Source organism: Oryx dammah, unplaced genomic scaffold (genome assembly GCF_014754425.2).
Source record: "Oryx dammah isolate SB20612 unplaced genomic scaffold, SCBI_Odam_1.1 HiC_scaffold_14, whole genome shotgun sequence".
In the NCBI taxonomy this organism is placed as follows: domain Eukaryota; kingdom Metazoa; phylum Chordata; class Mammalia; order Artiodactyla; family Bovidae; genus Oryx; species Oryx dammah.
The window spans coordinates 6,956,823-6,978,334 of record NW_024070198.1 but is presented as its reverse complement, the minus strand read 5'-3'; the positions used below and the strand labels follow the sequence as shown (position 1 = coordinate 6,978,334).

At 38.4% G+C, this 21,512-nt stretch overlaps 1 protein-coding gene across 2 annotated transcripts in view; it reads left to right on the top strand.

Annotated features, from left to right (window-relative positions):
• PRKG1 (protein kinase cGMP-dependent 1) overlaps positions 1-21,512 on the top strand; it is a 1,378,000-nt gene that overhangs the window by 874,743 nt on the left and 481,745 nt on the right. For both annotated transcript variants that reach the window (XM_040254675.1, XM_040254674.1), the window contains exon 4: positions 959-1,064. In XM_040254675.1, the coding sequence (XP_040110609.1) occupies positions 959-1,064 (106 nt within the window). The remainder of the gene's footprint in view (positions 1-958; positions 1,065-21,512) is intronic.

Below are 21,512 nucleotides of genomic sequence, written 5' to 3'. Positions count from 1 at the left end.
TTCACCTTCACTTTTCACTTTCATGCATTGGAGAAGGAAATGGCAACCCACTCCAGTGTTCTTGCCTGGAGAATCCCAGGGACAGGGGCGCCTCGTGGGCTGCCGTCTCTGGGGTCGCACAGGGTCGGACACGACTGAAGTGACTTAGCAGCAGCAGCAGCAGCAGCGCTATCTGGGAAGTCCATTATGAAACTTTGCAGAGATACATAAAAATAAAGAGCATAGTAAAAGATGCCTGTTAAATACTCATCACACAGATTTAATTATCAATATTTTTAGCATACTCTTCTTTTAAAAGAGTTTTATCTTAATATTTTTGTTTTCTTAGACTGTAACATCTGTCTTTTTCTAAAACTTGTCTTTTAGTCATGTGCTTATTAGATCAAATGGTGATCTATCCTGTGGTATTGAGTTTCTGTACTTAATCATTGTCAAAGCCAGTGGTGTGGGAGAACAGAAATTAAAATTCAACAAACATATCTAATATGGTTTTTTATGGTAACTGTGGGCACAGGTTACAATTTAATTGTAATTATCATTTCTATTAACTCCTAAACCTGAATTTACACCTGCCTTTTTTACAATTAAAATATGATCATATGAGTCATTAACACTATTCTGGTTAATTACCAAGTGTTACTTCTTGTGAACCTCTCTTTACATGGTTTTCTTTGTATATAACTAAATACTTCCAGTGTGTACTTAGACCTTATCATCTCTTGAGAACCTAAGAGTGACAGGAACCTTCCTTATAGATAGTAATACTAGTGTTAAATTATGAACTACATTTTGTCTGTAAGAACTTGTCTTCTTAACTAAATAGAATAGCATTAGGATATTAGCTTTAAACGAAGGTTAATCACTTTCATTCCTCTGAATAACTCATCACTTTTACACAGTATAGTTCACTGGTGAAGTTCTCTAATTTTTCCCTATTTGTTTTTTTCTTTTTCCTCAGCTCTTGTAAATGTGAAACTCTGGGCCATTGATCGACAATGTTTTCAGACGATAATGATGAGGACAGGACTTATCAAGCATACCGAGTATATGGAATTTTTAAAAAGGTAGGAGGCTTTTCTTTTCTCCTGAGAGTGTTTTATTGTCTTTTCAACCTTTTCCTGAAATGCAGCCCAGGGAACACTTTTTGCCTTTATCTCAGTCTTATTAGCCTACTAATTTATGGAAGTACAAGATTTTAGACTGGCTTCTTTCTATTTCTGCTGCCAAATTTCATGATATGTGGTTAAGTCAGAACTTCAGAGTTTCATTCAATATTCTGTTATAGAGGAGAGAAACAAGTGAGTATCTGCATGAACAAAAAAGAATATTGAGGTCATCTCTATTTATCAGTTAATATATTGTAACTCTTCTCAAGCAACCCACAGTATAAGACTGAATCATCTCTTATATGAAGTTACATATTAAAGATCAGATGACTAAGGTGAAAAAGTTCCAAGAAGTAGCTTATTATCCTTTAATCCTGAGTTTAATTTCCAAAATTAAATTCATTTTATGTTGCAGTTCTGAAGTATCAAAGGCTTTTCTTGTCTTTATATTATATATTATCATAATAACTTAATATACCATGGGAATTAGAATGAAACACCAGTTTTCATTTCTTAGGAATATACTGGTATTCATTGAAATTAATTTGTCTCTAAGCTTATTTTAGAGAACCTATATTATTTTGTCATTAAAAATAATATTGACAACTTTGCCTTTTTTCTGAAAGTAGTTATTTTATACAATTTTTCTTTTGAAAATAGAATCATCTTTAAGTAGTTATATATAGAGTATGTGAGCTAAATGGGGGTGCAATACCAATTAAGATTTCATTTTCATTTTTGAGAGCTAAAATGTGAAACTGGCCTTTTCATTTTTGGCGACTAAATGACCTAAGTTGAACTAAAGAAATCGAATTCATACTTTGTATCAGTAATACAAAAGTTTTAATGGATATTTATTGAATTTTCTTAAATGCAGTTGTATACTTGGATATTTCTTTTGGTTTGTTTCTGATTAACGGTTCATACATTTTTCATTTCCACATATTTTTCTTTCTTGCTAAAATTCAAATATGTCAAGAGATAATGTGTTAAAAAATTACTGTGTTGGTAGGGTGTCAGTTTTTTATCTGTGTGATTTAGTGAAACACTTAGGAAAAGTGGAAATGGGAGTTTCTGTTTAAATGTTAGTATAGTTCACAAGGAAATGATCAAAGTGCCAAATGATACGGCACTTGTATTAATATGCATATAGATGTATGTTGATATGTGTATTGATATATAGATGTGTGTACGTGAATGGAGAGGGATGGAAGGAGACAGAGTGAAAATTCACTGTAAGCCTCTACCAAAGTGCAAGTTACTGATTTTCTTGTGACATAGCCCTGAAACAGAAAGATCCCAATTGGTAATCAGTGAAATGCTTGTTTGTGGGACAGAACTCACTGTTTGTCTCACATACCTAGGAGCTGGGTACTCACCACACTGACTTCAGCTTCCATAAGTTTTCATAAGGAAATGGAATTGTGGCAGTGCTGTCTTGCATGACACCAACAGAAACTTTTTAGAGGCACAGTTTCAGGGAATTGGAGATCCCTCTGCGCTCCGTGTGTGTGTGTGTGTGTGTGTGTGTGTGTGTGTGTGTGTGTGTGTGGGTGAGTGAGAAATTCACCGTGGATAAACTTTTATTTTTGTAATATTCTCAGAGCTATTCAAATTTGTCATCTATTTTGACAATTCAAACCTTAAGCCATGAAAGTTGGTTCTCTAGGCCTTGTGAACATCCTTGTTGGTCATCTTAGAGCAGGTGGAGTTTACCTGATTTAATATGAAAGAGCGAGGCCTGACTTTGGTGTCACTTTGCATCTGGCCACTCTGTAAAGCATCAAGTCCACATCATTTGCACGCGTAGTACTGGGCTGGGAGTCCAGAGAGATGGCACAGTGACCACTGTTGCCTCGGGCCGGTTTTAATCTTCCTAAATTATGACAGTGACCAGCTGGCTCCCTCTATAACCTTTCAATGGCTGGCAGTTCCTGTTGAATTAGCTATAGCCTCATTAACTGGATTTAAGGTCCTGCCCCAGCCAGCGGCACCCTGCGTTTTCAGCCTGGTTTCTTCTTGCCCCGGGGCAAACCTAATGATTCCAGGTGCTCAAGCAGACCCTGTGCTTTTACACAGCCTCCTACCTCTGTTGCCTTTTCCCCCACAGTCAATGTTCACGTCTCCACTGTTTATATCTTAACTAACTAGAAGCTTCCCTCTCCATAGATACTGGTGTTTCTACTGAGAAGTCACCTCCCCTTCCTCTGAAGCCTCATTTCTAACGTGTTTTCTACTATATTATAACCTCACTACTAAACTTAACTCTACTTTTAAGCTATAAACTTTGAAGGACTAGAGCTATTTCTTAAGTATCTTGATACTCTTCTTTAGCACAAAGCTTGTCATTTTGTAGACAGGCATTTTAGAGGACAGTGAGTGTGGGACAAGTATGTAATTTGCAGAGCCCACTGGAAAATAAAATTCAAGGCTCTTTTTGCAAAAATAGGGAAACATTTCAAGTCACTGGTGGCATAGTATTAAAGCATGCTGCTGCTGCTGCTGCTAAGTCGCTTCAGTTGTGTCCGACTCTGTGCAACCCCATAGACGGCAGCCCATCAGGCTCCCCCATCCCCGGGATTCTCCAGGCAAGAACACTGGATTGGGTTGCCATTTCCTTCTCCAATGCATGAAAGTGAAAAGTGAAAGTGAAGTCGCTCAGTTGTGTCCGACTCTGAGCGACCCTATGGACTGCAGCCCACCAGGCTCCTCCGTCCATGGGATTTTCCAGGCAAGAGTACTGGAGTGGGGTGCCATTGCCTTCTCCAAAGCATAGGAATCATCTAATCTTGGGTCCTGCACTATTATCCTAGTGAAATTAAAAGTGAATAATACTCATTCCTCCATTTTCCAAAGTTAATGTGTTCTGCCATTTATTTATTTGGCAAAGCTGTTTAGATGCCATATATTCCCCAAGGAAATGATAGATCTTGTCAAAAACTAAGATGATCAAAATTGAATTTGTCTATCGTAACTTCAGAATTATTCTTATTTCCCTGTGTATTGTAGATTTTTAAATTTTGCTTAACACTTTTACATTATGTAAAAGCTTTAACATTTTATATTGTTAAGTCAACCAAATTTTCCTTTATAGTTTCATGTTTAGAAAGACTTACTGTGTCATAAAAATATAGACTTAACTCTAAAATTCTCGGTAGCAGCCTGTGTGTGTATGTATGTGTGTGCATGTACACGCATGTGGAGGGGTGTTTTTGTCCAGTACACTGGCTAAATATAACTTTGATCTGAATTTTTCTACTATAGACACATGCATTATTTTGTTAAGCAGTTAAAGCAATTGTGACACTATAAGGAAAAGAGAAAAACTCTGGGAAATGGTTTTAGAAATCATCAGAATTCTTTGCAGTGAGGGTCTCTGTTGTACATAGGAATGCCTTCCTAATGAAGTGATTTCAAGGGTGGAGAGAGACTAAAGGAGGAATGATTCTATTATCACTGCTCATCTCCCCATACCACTTTCCTTTACTTTTTCTAAACAAGCAGTAAATTTGAAGGGTAGGAAAAGGGGACACGTCAGGCATGGAAATGCAGAGCCAAAATGCAAGGGTTTCTTTCTTACAGTCAGTTTTTATTTTCATTTCAGTATTTTAACTCATTTTATAGACACTAGTCATGTGGTTTGGCCTCCTTTTTGCTATTAAATGCCACATCAAACGTGATTCTGGTTCTTTAATGCTGTTTAGTCCATTCTCTTTTGTGCTTATATTTCACATTCTCTGATGAAAACACAGATGTTCCTATGCAAGCATAGCAAAAAAACAAAAAACAAACAAAAAAAAAACTTTTTTTCCACGGAGCAGTGCTCCTAAGCATGGCACAGTTTCTGTAGGTCTGGTAGCAGTTTTGTCTGTTGCCAACATTTCCCGTCTTCTTTGGCTACTGAAGCATGAACTAGTTTGACAGATGGATTCTGAAAAGTGAGCCAAATAACTGCCAGAGCCCACTTGTGGCGCTTTCTCCTGAGCATTTTCTCTGTGCCGCTATTGGCGACACATCTGTACCCAGAGCAGCGCTAGAATGCAGCTGTATGACCACAGGGATATACTTGTAGGAACTGGGTTTTCTGTTCATCCCAAACTATGCTGCTGCTGCACCTCGTGTTTATCTTAAGGTCTCACTGACACGTCAGAGACACAACAGGGACTGTTTGGAATTTAAATTACTCAATCAAGCCTGCTGATCCTCAAAAAAAGAAAAAAAAAAAAGTAAAACTTTTCTTGATCCACTAAGGAATCTTGTGTTAAGGCAGGTAATCTTGTATCATCATTCTGCATAAAACCTTTCCATGACTACTTCTCACTCTTAAGATAGAGTAGTTCTTTGGCATCGTCTCCAAAGCCCTGTTTCCTTTGGCTATTGCTCACCTCTCCAGGTTCATCTCACTCTCTCATCTTCTTCCTCGTCTTCTCATTGGCTCTTTGCTCTAGTCACATTCAGTTCAGTCCAGTCGCATCGCCAACTCCCGGAGTTTAGTCAAACTCATGTCAAGAAGAAGACTGGACTTTTCGTAAATCAGAGCTACAATGCTGAATTAATCCTTCTGCCACGGTTTTCTTGTGGAAAGCCCTGCTGCACATTTTGGTGCTGTGTACTGTGTTAGTCACTCAGTCAAGTCCAACTCTTTGTGAACCCATGGACTATAGCCTGCCGAACTCCTGTGTCCATGGAATTCTTCAGGCAAGAATACTGGAGTAGGTAGCCATTCTCTTCCCTGGGGGATCTTTCCAACCCAGGGATCAAACCCAAGTCTCCTGCTTTGCAGATAGATTCTTAACTGTCTGAGCCACCAGGGAAGCTCAATATAAAGGTGCCTTATTCTATATGCCCATTCCTAGGGAGTAAGGCCAAATCTGGTTTGCTATTCCACCTTATCCTCTAAAACAATAATACTTGTATAGACACCTAACATAATTTAATATGTTACTTACATATGTGTATTAGAAAAGTAAGTAATATTCGTTTTAAAAAAGCAGTATGACTTTTCTTCTATAAACTCCTGCTAACTTTTACATGTCAAATGTCCTTCACTATGAAGATAATTTCATTTTGGTTTGACTGTGACTTCAGCCTCTACCCCAGAGCAAAACTTATTGAATCTTCTCTTTAATTGCTTTACATTTCTCTCATCCAGTAGTTTTTGCCACACCTCCCACTGGCAGGTGCGTACATAACAATGGATCTTCATGTCTGGTCTGATACAACAATAATGATTACATTTTAGATTTAGAAAAATTTAAGACAAGATAGTTTCATCTCTGTTGACATGTTATAGTTATAGCAGTTGAGTCTTAGAGCCCAAAATAAAGTCATATTTAGTTAGAAAGAAAACTTAGAACCCAGGCTTATGAATTCCCCATCTGAGTATCCTACAATATATGGACTCAAGTTCATAGTTTGTATATTATGAAGCTCTTCACTGTAGCAAGCTTAACAAGAGAGTGGGTTGGTGGTATTATTTTTGCCTCTCCAAAAAGATAACTTAGAAAAAGTATTAATTTGTTATCACATAGACATTTTTTAATACTCTCTATATATGTATTTTATTTTTTGGACATGCCTCATGGCATATGAAATTAAAAGATGCTTACTCCTTGGAAGGAAAGTTATGACCAACCTAGACAGCATATTAAAAAGCAGAGACATTACTTTGTCAACAAAGGCCCATCTAGTCAAGGCTATGATTTTTCCAGTGCTCATGTATAGATGTGAGAGTTGGACTATAAAGAATGCTGAGCGCTGAAGAATTGATGCTTTTGAACTGTGGTATTGAGGAAGACTCTTGAGAGTCCCTTGGACTGCAAGGCGATCCAACCAGTCCATCCTAAAAGAGATCAGTCCTGAGGGTTCATTGGAAGGACTGATGTTGAAGCTGAAACTCCAATACTTTGGCCACCTGATGCGAAGAGCTGACTCATTTGGAAAGACCCTGATGCTGGGGAAGATCGAGGGCAGGAGGAGAAGGGGACAACAGAGGATGAGATGGTTGGATGGCATCACTGACTCAATGGACATGGGTTTGGGTGTACTCCGGGAGTTGGTGATGGACAAGGAGGCCTGGTGTGCTGGAGTTCATGGGGTCACAGAGTCGGACATGACTGAACTGAACTGAACATGGCATATGGGATCTTAGTTCCCTGACAAGGGATTGAGCCTGAGGAGTGGAATCAACGATTGGATTTCTAGAGAAGTCCCTATACTCTATATGATTTAATTTCAGCCTTGGGATAATGAAATTTTAAAATGCCTTCAAGTATTTCTTTCTCTGATCTAGTTTAAAAATCTAAAAAATGTCATATTCTTGACTCAATCCAACAGGTCACCTTATTTCACAGGTTTTTATTTTTATCATATTTATAAAAGAACATAGAGATATAGAGTTCTTAGAGTAGAATATAAACTTGTAAAGGATTTAAGAGTTTTCTTATTCCACTAATGGGAGAGCCAAGACCTAGACTGGTTATGGAAGTTGCCCAGGGTCACACAGGCAATTGATAGTATGGTTAACCCTTGAACAATGTGGTGATTGGGGCACCAGCCCTTTTGCAGTCAAAAACTGGAGTATAACTTATAGTCAGCCCTCTATATTTACGATTCCTCTATATCTACCATACCACATCATCAGCTCCAACCAACCATGGATTGTGAGACACTGTAGTGTTTACTATAGAAAAAAAGTCACTGCTGTTCAAGAGTCAACTATATTCTGATCAAATTCTCTGCCCTAAACTAAAGCTGAAATTGTGCTATTGTATAGAATGTCAGCTGTCTTTTGTTCAAAATCTCCAGAGTAGAACTCACCATGATCATGACTAAATATATGTTCTGGTGTTTCACAATTCCTCTAGGATAAGTTTTAATGTCCCTGCTAAGATTGGTTTATTTGCCATAGAAAGAGAAAGTAACTGCTTGTAGCTGCCCTTGTAATGTCAGTTTTGAATGACAGATGTGGGGTGGGGTCTGGAAATTGACATTTTTAACAAGTTCTCAGCGGATGCTCATGCTTTTGGTCTGGGAACTACTCTTGGGAATCATCAATCTAGTGTATAAGATGAAAGTAGAAATTATATTTCAAATATTCCAGATGTTTGTATGATGTGTTAGGAAAAGAGTATGTTTCGATTTTGGATTCATTTATAGATATGTACCCTGGAGGCTAGAGGTTAAAGCATCTGCCTCCAATGCAGGAGAACCGGGTTCGATCCCTGGGTCAGGTAGATCCCCTGGAGAAGGAAATGGTAACCCACTCCAGTATTCTTGCCTGGAGAATCCCATGGACAGAGGAGCCTGGCCGGCTACAGTCCACGGGGTCACAAAGAGTTGGACACGACTGAGTGACTTCACTTCACTTCAATCTTAGACAAGTTTCTGTATTTTTTTTAAATGGAGGATAGTTGCTTTACAATGTTGTTAGTTTCTGCTTTACTGTGAAGTGAATCAGTCATAGATATACATATATCCACTCTTTTTGACATTTCCCTCCTATTTGGATCACCATAAAGCATTGAAGAGAGTCCCCTGTGCTATATAGTCTGTTCTCATCACTGACCTATGTTATATATGTATATATGTCAATCCCAATCTCCCACTTGTCCTACCCTCCTTCCCCCTTGCTAACCATAAATTTGTTGTCTACATATGTGACTATTTCTGCTTTGCTTATAAGTTCATCAATACCATTTTTCTCAGAGAAGGCAATGGCAACCCACTCCAGTACTCTTGCCTGGAAAATCCCATGGATGGAGGAGCCTGGTAAGCTGCAGTCCATGGGATCGCTAAGAGTCGGACTCAACAGAGCGACTTCACTTTCACTTTTCACTTTCACGCATTGGAGAAGGCAATGGCACCCCACTCCAGTGTTCTTGCCTGGAGAATCCCAGGGATGGGGGAGCCTGGTGGGTTGCCATCTATGGGGTCGCACAGAGTTGGACACGACTGAAGCGACTTAACTGAAGCAGCATACCATTTTTTTAGATACAGGCAAGTTTCTTTAATCTGACTAAGTTTTTGCAATCAAAAATAGGGGACCCTCCCACAATGAAGGAGTATAATTAGGAATAAACAAAATAGATAATATGAGCAGTTACTGAGTGTATGCCAAGCAGTTTTGAAAACATTCTAGATGTATTAACTTATTTAATCCTCAAGAAAAGTCTTTAAAGCCAGTGCTTCCAGAAATGATACTTAAATTGGCCCCATGCTGCATCAGTAACTATTGAATCCTCAAATAGTAGTTCTCACCCATTGCTACCCTTCTCAACAAACTGAAATTTACTTTGCTTGGACATTTGGGCAGTCAGTTGACTTTATTCTTGGTTTATCTGGGTTTCCAATTTACTGCGTTTTTTCTTTAATAGTCCCCTTTCCCTAATCTCAATAATTTATTCCTTCCTCCTACTGCCCTAGGATGTTGTTGTATAGTCACTAAGTTGTGTCCAACTCTTTGTGACCCCATGAATTGGAGCATGCCAGGCTTCCCCATCCTTCACTATCTCATGGAGTTTGCTCAAACTCATGTCCATTGAAACAGTGATGCCGTCCAACCATCTCATCCTCTTTTGTCCCCTTCTCCTCCTGCCTTCAATCCTTCCCAGCATCGAGGTCTTTTCTGATGAGTCAGCTCTTCACATCAGGTAGGCAAAGTATTGGAGCTTAAGCCTCAGTCCTTCCAAGGAACTTTCAGGGTTGATTTCCTTTTAGATGGACTGGTTTGATTATTTCCTGTCCAAAAGACTCTCAGGAGTCTTCTCCAGTACCACAATTTGAAAGCACTAATAGATGGAGAAATATACCATGCTCATGGATTGGAAGAATCAATATAGTGAAAATGAGTATACTACCCAAAGCAATTTACAAATTCAATGCAATCCCTATCAAGCTTCCAGCGATATTTTTCACAGAACTAGAACAAATAATTTCAACATTTGTATGGAAATACAAAAAACCTCAAATAGCCAAAGCAATCTTGAGAAAGAAGAATGGAACTGGAGGAATCAACTTGCCTGACTTCAGGCTCTACTACAAAGCCACAGTCATCAAGACAGTATGGTATTGGCACAAAGACAGAAATATAGATCAATGGAACAAAATAGAAAGCCCAGAGATAAATCCACACACATATGGACACCTTATCTTTGACAAAGGAGGCAAGAATATACAATGGAGTAAAGACAATCTCTTTAACAAGTGGTGCTGGGAAAACTGGTCAACCACTTGTAAAAGAATGAAACTAGATCACTTTCTAACACCGCACACAAAGATAAACTCAAAATGGATTAAAGATCTAAATGTAAGACCAGAAACTATAAAACTCCTAGAGGAGAACATAGGCAAAACACTCTCCGACATAAACCACAGCAGGATCCTCTATGATCCACCTCCCAGAATTCTGGAAATAAAAGCAAAAATAAACCAATGGGACCTAATTAAAATTAAAAGCTTCTGCACAACAAAGGAAAATATAAGCAAAGTGAAAAGACAGCCTTCCGAATGGGAGAAAATAATAGCAAATGAAGCAACTGACAAACAACTAATCTCAAAAATATACAAGCAACTCCTGCAGCTCAATTCCAGAGAAATAAACGACCCAATCAAAAAATGGGCCAAAGAACTAAATCGACATTTCTCCAAAGAAGACATACGGATGGCTAACAAACACATGAAAAGATGCTCAACATCACTCATTATTAGAGAAATGCAAATCAAAACCACAATGAGGTACCACTTCACACCAGTCAGAATGTCTGCGATCCAAAAATCTGCAAGCAATAAATGCTGGAGAGGGTGTGGAGAGAAGGGAACCCTCCTACACTGTTGGTGGGAATGCAAACTAGTACAGCCTCTATGGAGAACAGTGTGGAGATTCCTTCAAAAACTGGAAATAGAACTGCCTTATGACCCAGCAATCCCACTGCTGGGCATACACACTGAGGAAACCAGAATGGAAAGAGACACATGTACCCCAATGTTCATTGCAGCACTGTTTATAATAGCCAGGACATGGAAACAACCTAGATGTCCATCAGCAGATGAATGGATAAGAAAGCTGTGGTACATATACACAATGGAGTATTACTCAGCCATTAAAAAGAATATATTTGAATCAGTTCTGATGAGATGGGTGAAACTGGAGCCGATTATACAGAGTGAAGTAAGCCAGAAAGAAAAACACCAATACAGTATACTAACACATATATATGGAATTTAGAAAGATGGCAATGATGACCCTGTATGCAGGACAGCAAAACAGACACAGATGTGTATAGCAGACTTTTGGACTCAGAGGGAGAGGGAGAGGGTGAGATGATTTGGGAGAATGGCATTGAAACATGTATAATATCATGTAAGAATCGAATTGCCAGTCTATGTTTGATGCAGGATACGGCACGCTTGGGGCTGGTACACGGGGATGACCCAGAGAGATGTTGTGGGGAGGGGGGTGGGAGGGGGGTTCATGTTTGGGAACGCATGTACACCCGTGGTGGATTCATGTCAATGTATGGCAAAACCAATACAGAATTGTAAAGTAAAATTTAAAAAAATAAAAAAAAATAATAAAAATATGAAACCTTAAAAGAAAAAAAAAAAAAAAGAACTGCATGAGCTCAGTGATGGAGCCTTCAGCTGTTTAGAAATCTACCATCTGTATGTAAGGAGGCACCATTGTTACTAAAATGGATATTAAATAACCAAGAGCTCAGGATTCAGTGTCTTCTGGCTTCAAAGGAAAGTGTTTATGGCTGGAAGCTCCTTTATACCCTCCTGCATAGAGCACTTTGAAACACAGATGGTAGTCTTTAGGCAGGACCTGTCCTTGCTTAGTTAGGCTGAATTCTGTGAAATTCCTTTCAGGAACTGCACTATTCGGACATTTATTGATGGAGTATTGTTGGTGTACTTTAGCTGGAAGAAATTATGATGCTACTTTTTTAGGCATAAATTATGTAAGTGACAGTAACATAGTCTGACTGACTTTTGTTGAGATCACATTTGTGTAAGATGAAAATCACGAAGCCACTTTTCCTAGCTTTTACAGGGAGAGATGGCAAAAGAAGATGCATATGAAAATAATTTTAGCGATTTTAGATCATTTTTTTTAATACTCAAAAAATAAGTGACAGACCCTTTTAAGCTCTTAAGCTTTGAGCTTTAATAAAGCTTTTCTAGATGACTGTGAAACCTGCATTAGAATTGAGCTTGGCAAAGCTGGCATAGTTTTAAGGGAAATAATGTGATGAATAAATGAGGAGATACTTTCTCACCCCATTTTCAAGTTGGCCTGCTCACAACCCATTTCATGGTAGCAGATCCATTCTCATTAAAGATGACACAGGAGCAGATATATGTAAAAGTGACCATTAATTTCATGTTGTCATTTAGTATTTGCACAAATGTCTCCATATTGATCCTTTTTTTAAAAAAGGAAAACAATGTAATCTGTTATTTGCATAATGACATGGTGATGAACATTATTCATCTACAACATTCCCATATAGGTACACTCAGTTCCACATGTGTGAACTCCTTCTAATCCTTACAGAAGATGAGATATCTGATTTATGGTGTTTGTGGCTAAAATTTCCCATTTAAGTCAAGTAATGACTCATATAGACAGATCCTGTTTGTTCCCAGAGAAAACATGTCCCTGACTACGGACTTGATATCAATACTAATCAGTCCATTATGCTGCTCCTTCTTGAGTCTGGGCTTGAAAGGATGCATCCCTTTGGGGATCAGAGTCTAACTTTCCCTCATCATGTCCCTATGAACAGTTTCTCAACACTTTGGGGTTTAAAAAGCAATGGCAGTATGTTAAAGCAGTTTAATATTTCTCCATTTTCTTGCTGTAGTTTTGATCCTCATGAGTAATTTCTGTTGTGAAGCTTCTTTTTTATTGAAGTATAATTGATTTTTATGGGCAGAGGAGCCTGGTGGGCTAGAGTTCATGGGGTCACAAAGAGTCGGACACAGCTGAGCAACTGAGCATGCACGCACGCGTACACACACACAAACGCACACAGTTGATTAACGACTTAGCGACTTAACAACAATAGTTGTTTTACATTATTAGAGGCTTATATGTCTGTATCTTTGATACTGAGCCTACTTATGGTCCTATCTTTGAAAAATGTTTTGTATGCAAAGAGTCTGGTACATTTGGGAGGGAGTTTTTTTTTTTTCTTTTCATCAGGAGAACTGTTCCTCAATGAACAATTCAGAAGGAGTCCACAAACTTTTAGGGAAACTAAGAAGATAAGTTCTCAGATCCCAGCCACATAGATTTCTCCACTAGATAGAGAAACCTACTTCTTCACAATTGGAGAGAAATCTGAGAATCTGGAGTGTGGATGGGGAAATGCTGTCAAGGAACAAAGTAAACATCTGGGTGACTTAGACAAAATATGTGTCTCAGCTTGTATGTTTTATCTGTCTTGGGAAGAGGAGAGTACATCAGTTTATTTGGTTAGAAAAAGCAAATAAATGAAAGAAGAAACATGAAACATAGTTTCTGTTTTTAGGGTTTTGTTGGGTTTTGGGGGGCTTGGAATAAGGTTAGTCATAATTTATTTACCAATATGATTTTACAGAGGTGACCTCTTAAGCTTAGAGTCTGGCAGTTAAGCAGAATGGGTATCTCTGAACCAGACAGTCCTGCTTTTCTACTTTGCCTCAGGTATAGGGGAAATGCACACAGGGTAGGGAGCCCATGAGAGGGAGCAGCAGGCATGATATTTGGTGACCGAAAGATGAGCTAAGTTCTGATCACTCACGGGCAGTGAGCACTTTCAGAGTAGTGAAGGAGATGAGGAGAAAATAAGAACAAAATGGCCCGCACCTGCTGCTTCACACATATTATCTCACTAAACTTGGGTAAGACCCTTCGAGGTAGTTGGCAACTGAAATTATGGAAATAAGCCTTCCCAGCATCACACAGATGAGTCCCAGGTCCTTGTTCTCTTGATCATATAAAGCCAGTTTCCTAAAGATGGGTAATATTAATGGATCAATAGATTGGTATTTATTACTCATACCTGTAGTTGTATCCATATGCTGTTGTTTAGTTGCTAGGTTGTGTCTGACTCTGTTGTGACCCCATGGATTGTAGCTTGCCAGGCTCCTCTGTCTATAGAATTTCCCAGGCAAGAATGCTGGGGTGGGTTGCCATTTCCTTCTCTAAGGGATCTTCCAGACCCAGGGATTGAACTCACATCTCCTTCACTGGCAGGTGGATGCTTTACTGCTGAGCCACCAGGGAAGCCCATATCTATATGTGGGAAGTGCCAATTGGTGAATGTATTAAAAAATAGTCATAAGGATAAAAAAGGACCAAAACAATTTTTGAAAATTCATTTCTTGATGAATTTCAACCGTTGAAAAAAAAGTCTAGCATTTCTGTGTAATCATATATCCATATATGAAAGGAATCTTGAGATTTTGAATAGTCATTTAAGACCAGAAAGGAGAGTATAGTTTTTCTTTGAAATCTCTTGATATGTATATTATTTTAAAATTTTATTTGTATGTATACAACAAATGAGAGAATATTTATGCTGAACCCTAGAAGGATTCCAATTAAGTAGCATAACTTCAATTACCCTCTAAATACATAGGGCTTAAAATTATTCAGTACTTTTCAAGAAATTAAATGAATTCTGTTTCCTCAATTGACTGGATGGGGTCCAATGAGTAAACATTGCATTCCATGTTTGGAAAAAACTCCTTAAGTGCTCTGGTCTGTTGTGCAAACAGAGATAAATCAAAGTTACCTCAGAGAATGGATTTGTTTTATTTTTTGAAAGAAATTAAACCCATGACTGAATCTAACACAGACAGGGCCAAGATTCAAGACAATACAAGGAACATATGAAAATTCAAAGACTTTAATTCCAGAGAATTCTGAGTTCTTGCAAATTTCATCTCTTTTGGTTATGTGCACTCTGAGTTCTGTGTACTTAGAAGTAGCAGTATTTGTTGAAATTATGCCCTGGTGTTAGAGACGGGGCCGGGGGGCGGGGTGGTGGTGGTTGGGGAATGAGAGATTTTTGGCGATGTAGTTAATTTATGTTCCAATATTGTTTGGATAAAAATATGAAGACATACTGTAAGAGTATCTAAAAGATGAGTCTGAAAAGTAGCTAAACCCTAATCAGCAAGAATTTATTGATTTGTCTTTAGTAAAGTTAGTGAATATCAATGTGAATGGTGTTAAGCCAGCCTTCCTTCCTCCCACTATACTTTGCTTTCCCTGCTCTCCTTTCCCTCCTCTTCTCTTTCTTCTTGGCTTCCACCATTCTCTTCTTCTTCCTGCCCTCCTCCTCCTTTCTTTCCCTCAATAAATAAATACATCCAGATGTAGAAGTAGTCTTTAGCTTCTCAAGGGTAAAGTTTGGGTACAAACAACATGTGATCAAAAGGGTAGATTTAAACAAATATATTCCATGTTAAAAATATTATATTCATATTTTAAGTACTTTTAGACACTTATTACACAAGGTGAAGATGTGCTGAGTATTTAGTAGTAACGATAAGACCACTTGGCAAAATGAAGAATTCTATATTGGATATGTAGAATTAACCCAAATGAGATTTTATTGCACATATAAATACATAAAATGAGCTTTTTGTGTTGAACAAGAAATAAGATGCATCCCTGGAAACTGGAGTTGCCTCTCGGAAAAACAATTCTCATTTATTTAGCCTGTTTTAAAGATGTATTGTCTCCCTAAGGACAGTTCACTCAGTCCTCAGTCTTGATGACTTAAGCTCTGATTCTCAGAATTCTAACAGCTAGTTAATTAGGCTCTCTAGCACTAAACTATTTTTAATTCAATTTGAAGCTAAGACAAAAACATAGCCTGTTTAAGTTAAAAAAAATCAAGTTCTTTGTAGGAAAGAGATATTTCTTCTGACACTAATCATTGTTCTTCATAGTCCTTGCTAAATTGCTCTGACATTTCAACGTGCATGATTAACTTTTTAAATCCCCCCTCAATATAGACTTCACATTAATGTGACTATACTATATTGTATACTTTTTTTCTTATATAAGAAATAATTCAGGTAAACAAAGAATTCATTTCAGAAATGTTTTAATAAATTGTCAATAAAGAAATAAAGTGAAAATGCCTTTTATTTTTAGATCAATGCCCTTAACCTGGAGAAGGCAATGGCACCCCACTCTAGTACTCTTGCCTGGAAAATCCCATGGATGGAGGAGCCTGGTGGGCTGCAGCCCATCGGGTCGCTAGGAGTCGGACTGAGCGACTTCACTTTCACTTTTCACTTTCACTCATTGGAGAAGGAAATGGCAAGCCACTCCAGTGTTCTTGCCTGGAGAATCCCAGGGACGGGGGAGCCTGGTGGGCTGCCGTCTCTGGGGTCGCACTGAGTTGGACACGACTGAAGCGACTTAGCAGCAGCAGCAGCAGCATGCTACTCCTCTCCTCCTAAGGTGGAAACTTAGTTTCCCTCTTGAGACCATGTAAGGACTCTGGAAAGATCTAGCCCACTCCAAAGGTTGTGGACTTAAACACTAGTGCAACTTACTCTCCCTTTTCTGAAAAGTGGTAGACTATTCATACTTAAGAAGATCCTTAAACTCAAGTTAAGACAGATTTATTCAAAGCAGATTTTAGAATTAACAAGTACACAGTAATACTATAAGGCAGACCTGTGGCCGACATTATTTTTCTGATCTTCAGGATATCATTTTTCTGACCTTGTTTTGTCGGAGCCACTGTTTGTGCTGTCTTATTCAAGCCCTGGATGTCTGCAAATGCCTACGTTCATAAGTCCCTACTGTACTAACTTTATCATCAAGCTCCATCATGGCCATGTTTCTGTATACCTTGCTGTTTTGGTTCACGAACCTGCCTGTATTCCTATCCTGGTGTCATCTGGTTCATCTGTTGCTGCCATTGACGCCCTTAATTTGGTCTCTCAGAAAGCTGAGTCTGATTAAGTAAATAGGCAGTGATTTCTGGATGACAGAGAGGACAGGTCTAGAGGAGTTATGGGGTCCTGTAGCTAAAACCCGTTTGATGAAACCCATGTTGATGAAAGAGCCAGAAACCAAGGAAATAAGTCATAATAGTCTCCCAGCACGCAGGGGCAGAGCTGGAGGTTATGTGAAGCTGAAGGGCTGTATCCATGAGGTGTAGCATTGTAGCTAGACATTTTGACACACCAGGGAAAAACTGTAACTTTAGGAGAGTTGACGTTGAGAATAAATTCATAATCATTGAGAATCAAAGGCATCATAATCATGAAAATTGAAGCATATCTTTATGTAGCTCTCAAATACCTTTTAAAAAACATAGCTTTTCTAAATTATTTCATTTTAACGGTTATGCATTAATAAAGCACATTTCATAAAAATTCTAAAAACTGAGAAAGAAAATTGTTACTTTACAAAATGATACCTGTTGTCAGCATTTGAGGATTTTACTTGTGGTATTTTTCCACCCATGTGAATATTTTACCTAATTATGCTCAGGATGTATACAGTTTTTAATGTTTCTGTTAATGTTGCATTCTTCCATATTATTTAGTATTAAATCTTGGTACACTCTGCTGTCACCATTGACTTCTCTACTTGAGTTTAAGGGTCTCAGGTTTGCAAGACCAGCAGATAGGGTAGATGTAATAAGAAAGAGATTTAGAATGAAAGTAACACAATTTCAACCTACTTATGTACACTTGCTGTGAATCCTGTGCATATGTTTATCAGATTTTATTCAAACAGTGGAAATTGGTCAGTGTCAAGGCAAGATCCTGGGGAGGAGTAAGACTGATACTTAGCTTTAAAAAGGAAAGTTTGTGTATTGATCTTGAGTGTTCTTTCCACATTGGCTTTTCAGGTGCATAAAGGTTTAGACAGATCCTCTGTATTTTTCATGGAAGAAAACAATAAGAAACTTCTTGATTTGGGTTTAACATTTTAAGAACATGTTTATTGCAATATATTATATACACTATAATGTGCACGAAGCTTAAAGGTACAAATCTATATGCCCAGGTAACCAGATCAAGATCAAGATAGAGGATGTTTTCAGTTCCTTGGAAGGCTCTCCTGTGTTCCTTCCCAGTTAATCTCCTCTGTCAAGGATAACCATTATTCTGAGCTTGACCATCATTGATTAGTTTTGCCTGTCTTTCAACATCATGTTAATGGAGTCAGGTAATATGAACTCTTCTGTAACTGGCTTTTTTTGGCTTAACATTATGTCTGAGAGAGCCATCTCTTTTGTTGTGTGTATCAATAGTTCATTCTTTTTTATTGTTCTGTATAATATGCCACAATTTTTTTGTCCATTTTAATGACAATGGTCATTTGAGTTCTTTTCAGTTTCAGGCTTTTATAAATAAAGCTGCTGGAAGCTTTCTTTCTTGAAAACTTTCTTGACCATGTCTTTTGGTGAATGGCTGCCTTCATTTCTCTTTAGTGTATACCCTGGAATAAAATTTATGAACCATACAGAAGTCATATATTTAAATTTTATAGATAGTGCCATATAATCCTCTAAACTGGTTGAATCCTCTAAACTGGTCCAAAAATATGACAAAGGTGTATTGATCCTTTTTCAGATCCTTGCCAACTCTTGATACTTGAAAAAATTTAGCATTTTATTTGGTTAAAATATTTTAATAAAATAGAATATCACATAGTCTCTGAATCATTTTGATTACACATCTTATTAACATTTTTTTAGTGCCACACACACACACACAGACCCACACACAAACATTTATTTATAAATGAAATACAGATACTTCTGAACTAAAACATACAGAAAATAAGGCCTTTCTGAAAGGTGAAATTAAAATAAATAGAATTAGTAATATTCCTTTCATTAGCCCCATTGTCCCCTACATTTTGTTACACATTTTTTGCAAGAAGCCCTCCATTGTAAGGTCTACACATACCCTTGATCATAATGGAATCAGTGATTGCAGATGGAATGACTCTAATACCTCTTGCACAGAAGCCTGTCCTTGGGTGCTCTGGGTGCTATCAGTTTCTCCTGGTCCAGTTTTGGAGACAGTCTAAACTAGATGAGACTGAAGTTTGCCTAGGTCTAGAATCAAAATGTAGAAGAGAATTTGGAGTCTGATGATTGTGAATCATTCTGGTATAGCTGGCCCCTTTTGTCAGCTATGCATCAGGCCAGTGTACCCTCACAGGCAGACAAATTTTTTTAAAAAGATTTATTTATTAATCTATTTATTGGCTGTGGTGGGTCTTTGCCATATGGGGGCTTTCTCTGTTTGCAGTGTGTTGACCTCTCATTGAAGTTGCTTCTCTTGTTGCAGAGCATGGGCTCTAGGCATGCAGGCTTCAGCAGTTGCAGTGCACGGGCTCAATAGTTATGCCTCCCAGGCTCCAGAGCACAGGCTCAGTCGTTGTTCATGGGCTTAGCTGCTCTGCAGCATGTGGGAACTTCTCGGACCAAGGACTGAACCAGTGTCTTTTGAGTGGCAAGGCATATCTTTAACCACTGGACCACCAGGGAAGCACCCCCTGGTGTGCACGCATGGAACTTAGACCATTTTGGTCCTGGGTGTACTATGCATGTAGTTGATTTTTCCTTTGCTACTGGGGGTCCTTTTAACTGATGTTTCTCAAAGTATACTATGAGTAACTCTGGGCATCCCTAACATTCTAGGGGAATCCACAAGGTCAAAAGTAATTTTCTAATACGTGAACCGTGAACTTCCAGATGTTCAAGCTGGTTTTAGAAAAGGCAGAGAAACCACAGATCAAATTGCCAACATCGACTGGATCATCAAAAAAAGCAAGAGAGTTCCAGAAAAACATCTATTTCTGATTTATTGACTATGCCAAAGCCTTTGACTGTGTGGATCACAGTAAACTGGAAAATTCTTCAAGAGATTGCCATACCAGACTACCTGACCTGCCTCTTGAGAAATCTATGTGCAGGTCAGGAAGCAACAGTTAGAACTGGACATGGAACAACAGACTGGTTCCAAATAGGAAAAGGAGTACGTCAAGGCTGTATATTGTCACCCTGCTTATTTAACTTATATGCAGAGTACATCATGAGAAACGCTGGGCTGGATGAAGCACAAGCTGGAATCAAGATTGCTGGGAGAAATCTCAATAACCTCAGATATGCAGATGACACCACCCTTATGGCAGAAAGTGAAGAGGAACTAAAAAGCCTCTTGATGAAAGTGAAAGAGGAGAGTGAAAAAGTTGGCTTAAAGCTCAACATTCAGAAAATGAAGATCATGACATCTGGTCCCATCACTTCATGGGAAATAGATGGGGAAACAGTGGAAACAGTGGCTGACTTTATTTTTTTGGGCTCCAAAATCACTGTAGATGGTGATTGCAGCCATGAAATTAAAAGACACTTACTCCTTGGAAGAAAAGTTATGACCAACCTAGATAGCATATTGAAAAGCAGAGACATTACTTTGCCAACATAGTCAAGGCTATGTATTTTCCAGTAGTCATGTATGGATGTGAGAGTTGGACTGTGAAGAAAGCTGAGCACCGAAGAATGGATGCTTTTGAACTGTGGTGTTGGAGAAGACTCTTGAGAGTCCTGTGGACTGCAAGGAGATCCATCCAGTCCATTCTGAAGGAGATCAGCCCTGGGATTTCTTTGGAAGGAATGATTCTAAGGCTGAAACTCCAGTGCTTTGGACACCTCATGCGAAGAGTTGACTCATTGGAAAAGACTCTGATGCTGGGAGGGATTGGGAGCAGGAGGAGATGGGATGGCTGGATGGCATCACTGAGTCGATGGAGATGAGTTTGAGTGAACTCTGGGAGATGGTGATGAACAGGGAGGCCTGGCGTGCTGTGATTCATAGGGTCACAAAGAGTCGGACACGACTGAGTGACTGAACTGAACTGAAGGTGTTATTTGCTTTTTTTTCATTTTCAGTATCTCATAAAGGTTTTCCAGAGGTTAAAATAGCTAATGGAATATGTGCTTATGTATTTTTGTGTTTAATTTTTAACTTAATAATCTATTATTGTAAACATAGTTATAACCCATATAAACAAATTTTGGAGTTCTCAGTAATTTTTAAAAGTTGTGAAAGGGTCTTGAGAACAAAAACTTTGAGAACCACTCTTTTAAATTAAAATCAGTTAAAATGAGGACAAAAACTCTTGAGGAGACTTTATTAGAAATATCCTTTGTAGTACTAGCTTATGAAGGAAAATATGTTAAGGAAGAAAGGCTAGTAGCAAGGTCTCATTAAAAGAGTCGGACATGACTGAGTGACTGAACTGAAATGACTGAACATAAGCCGTGAAGCTTCCAGATTTTCTCAGTGGAGGGTCCCTTCTCCTGTCTGCATATCCAATATATAAAATTTAAGTGTGCCTCTCTACTCAACAACTGATAGTGT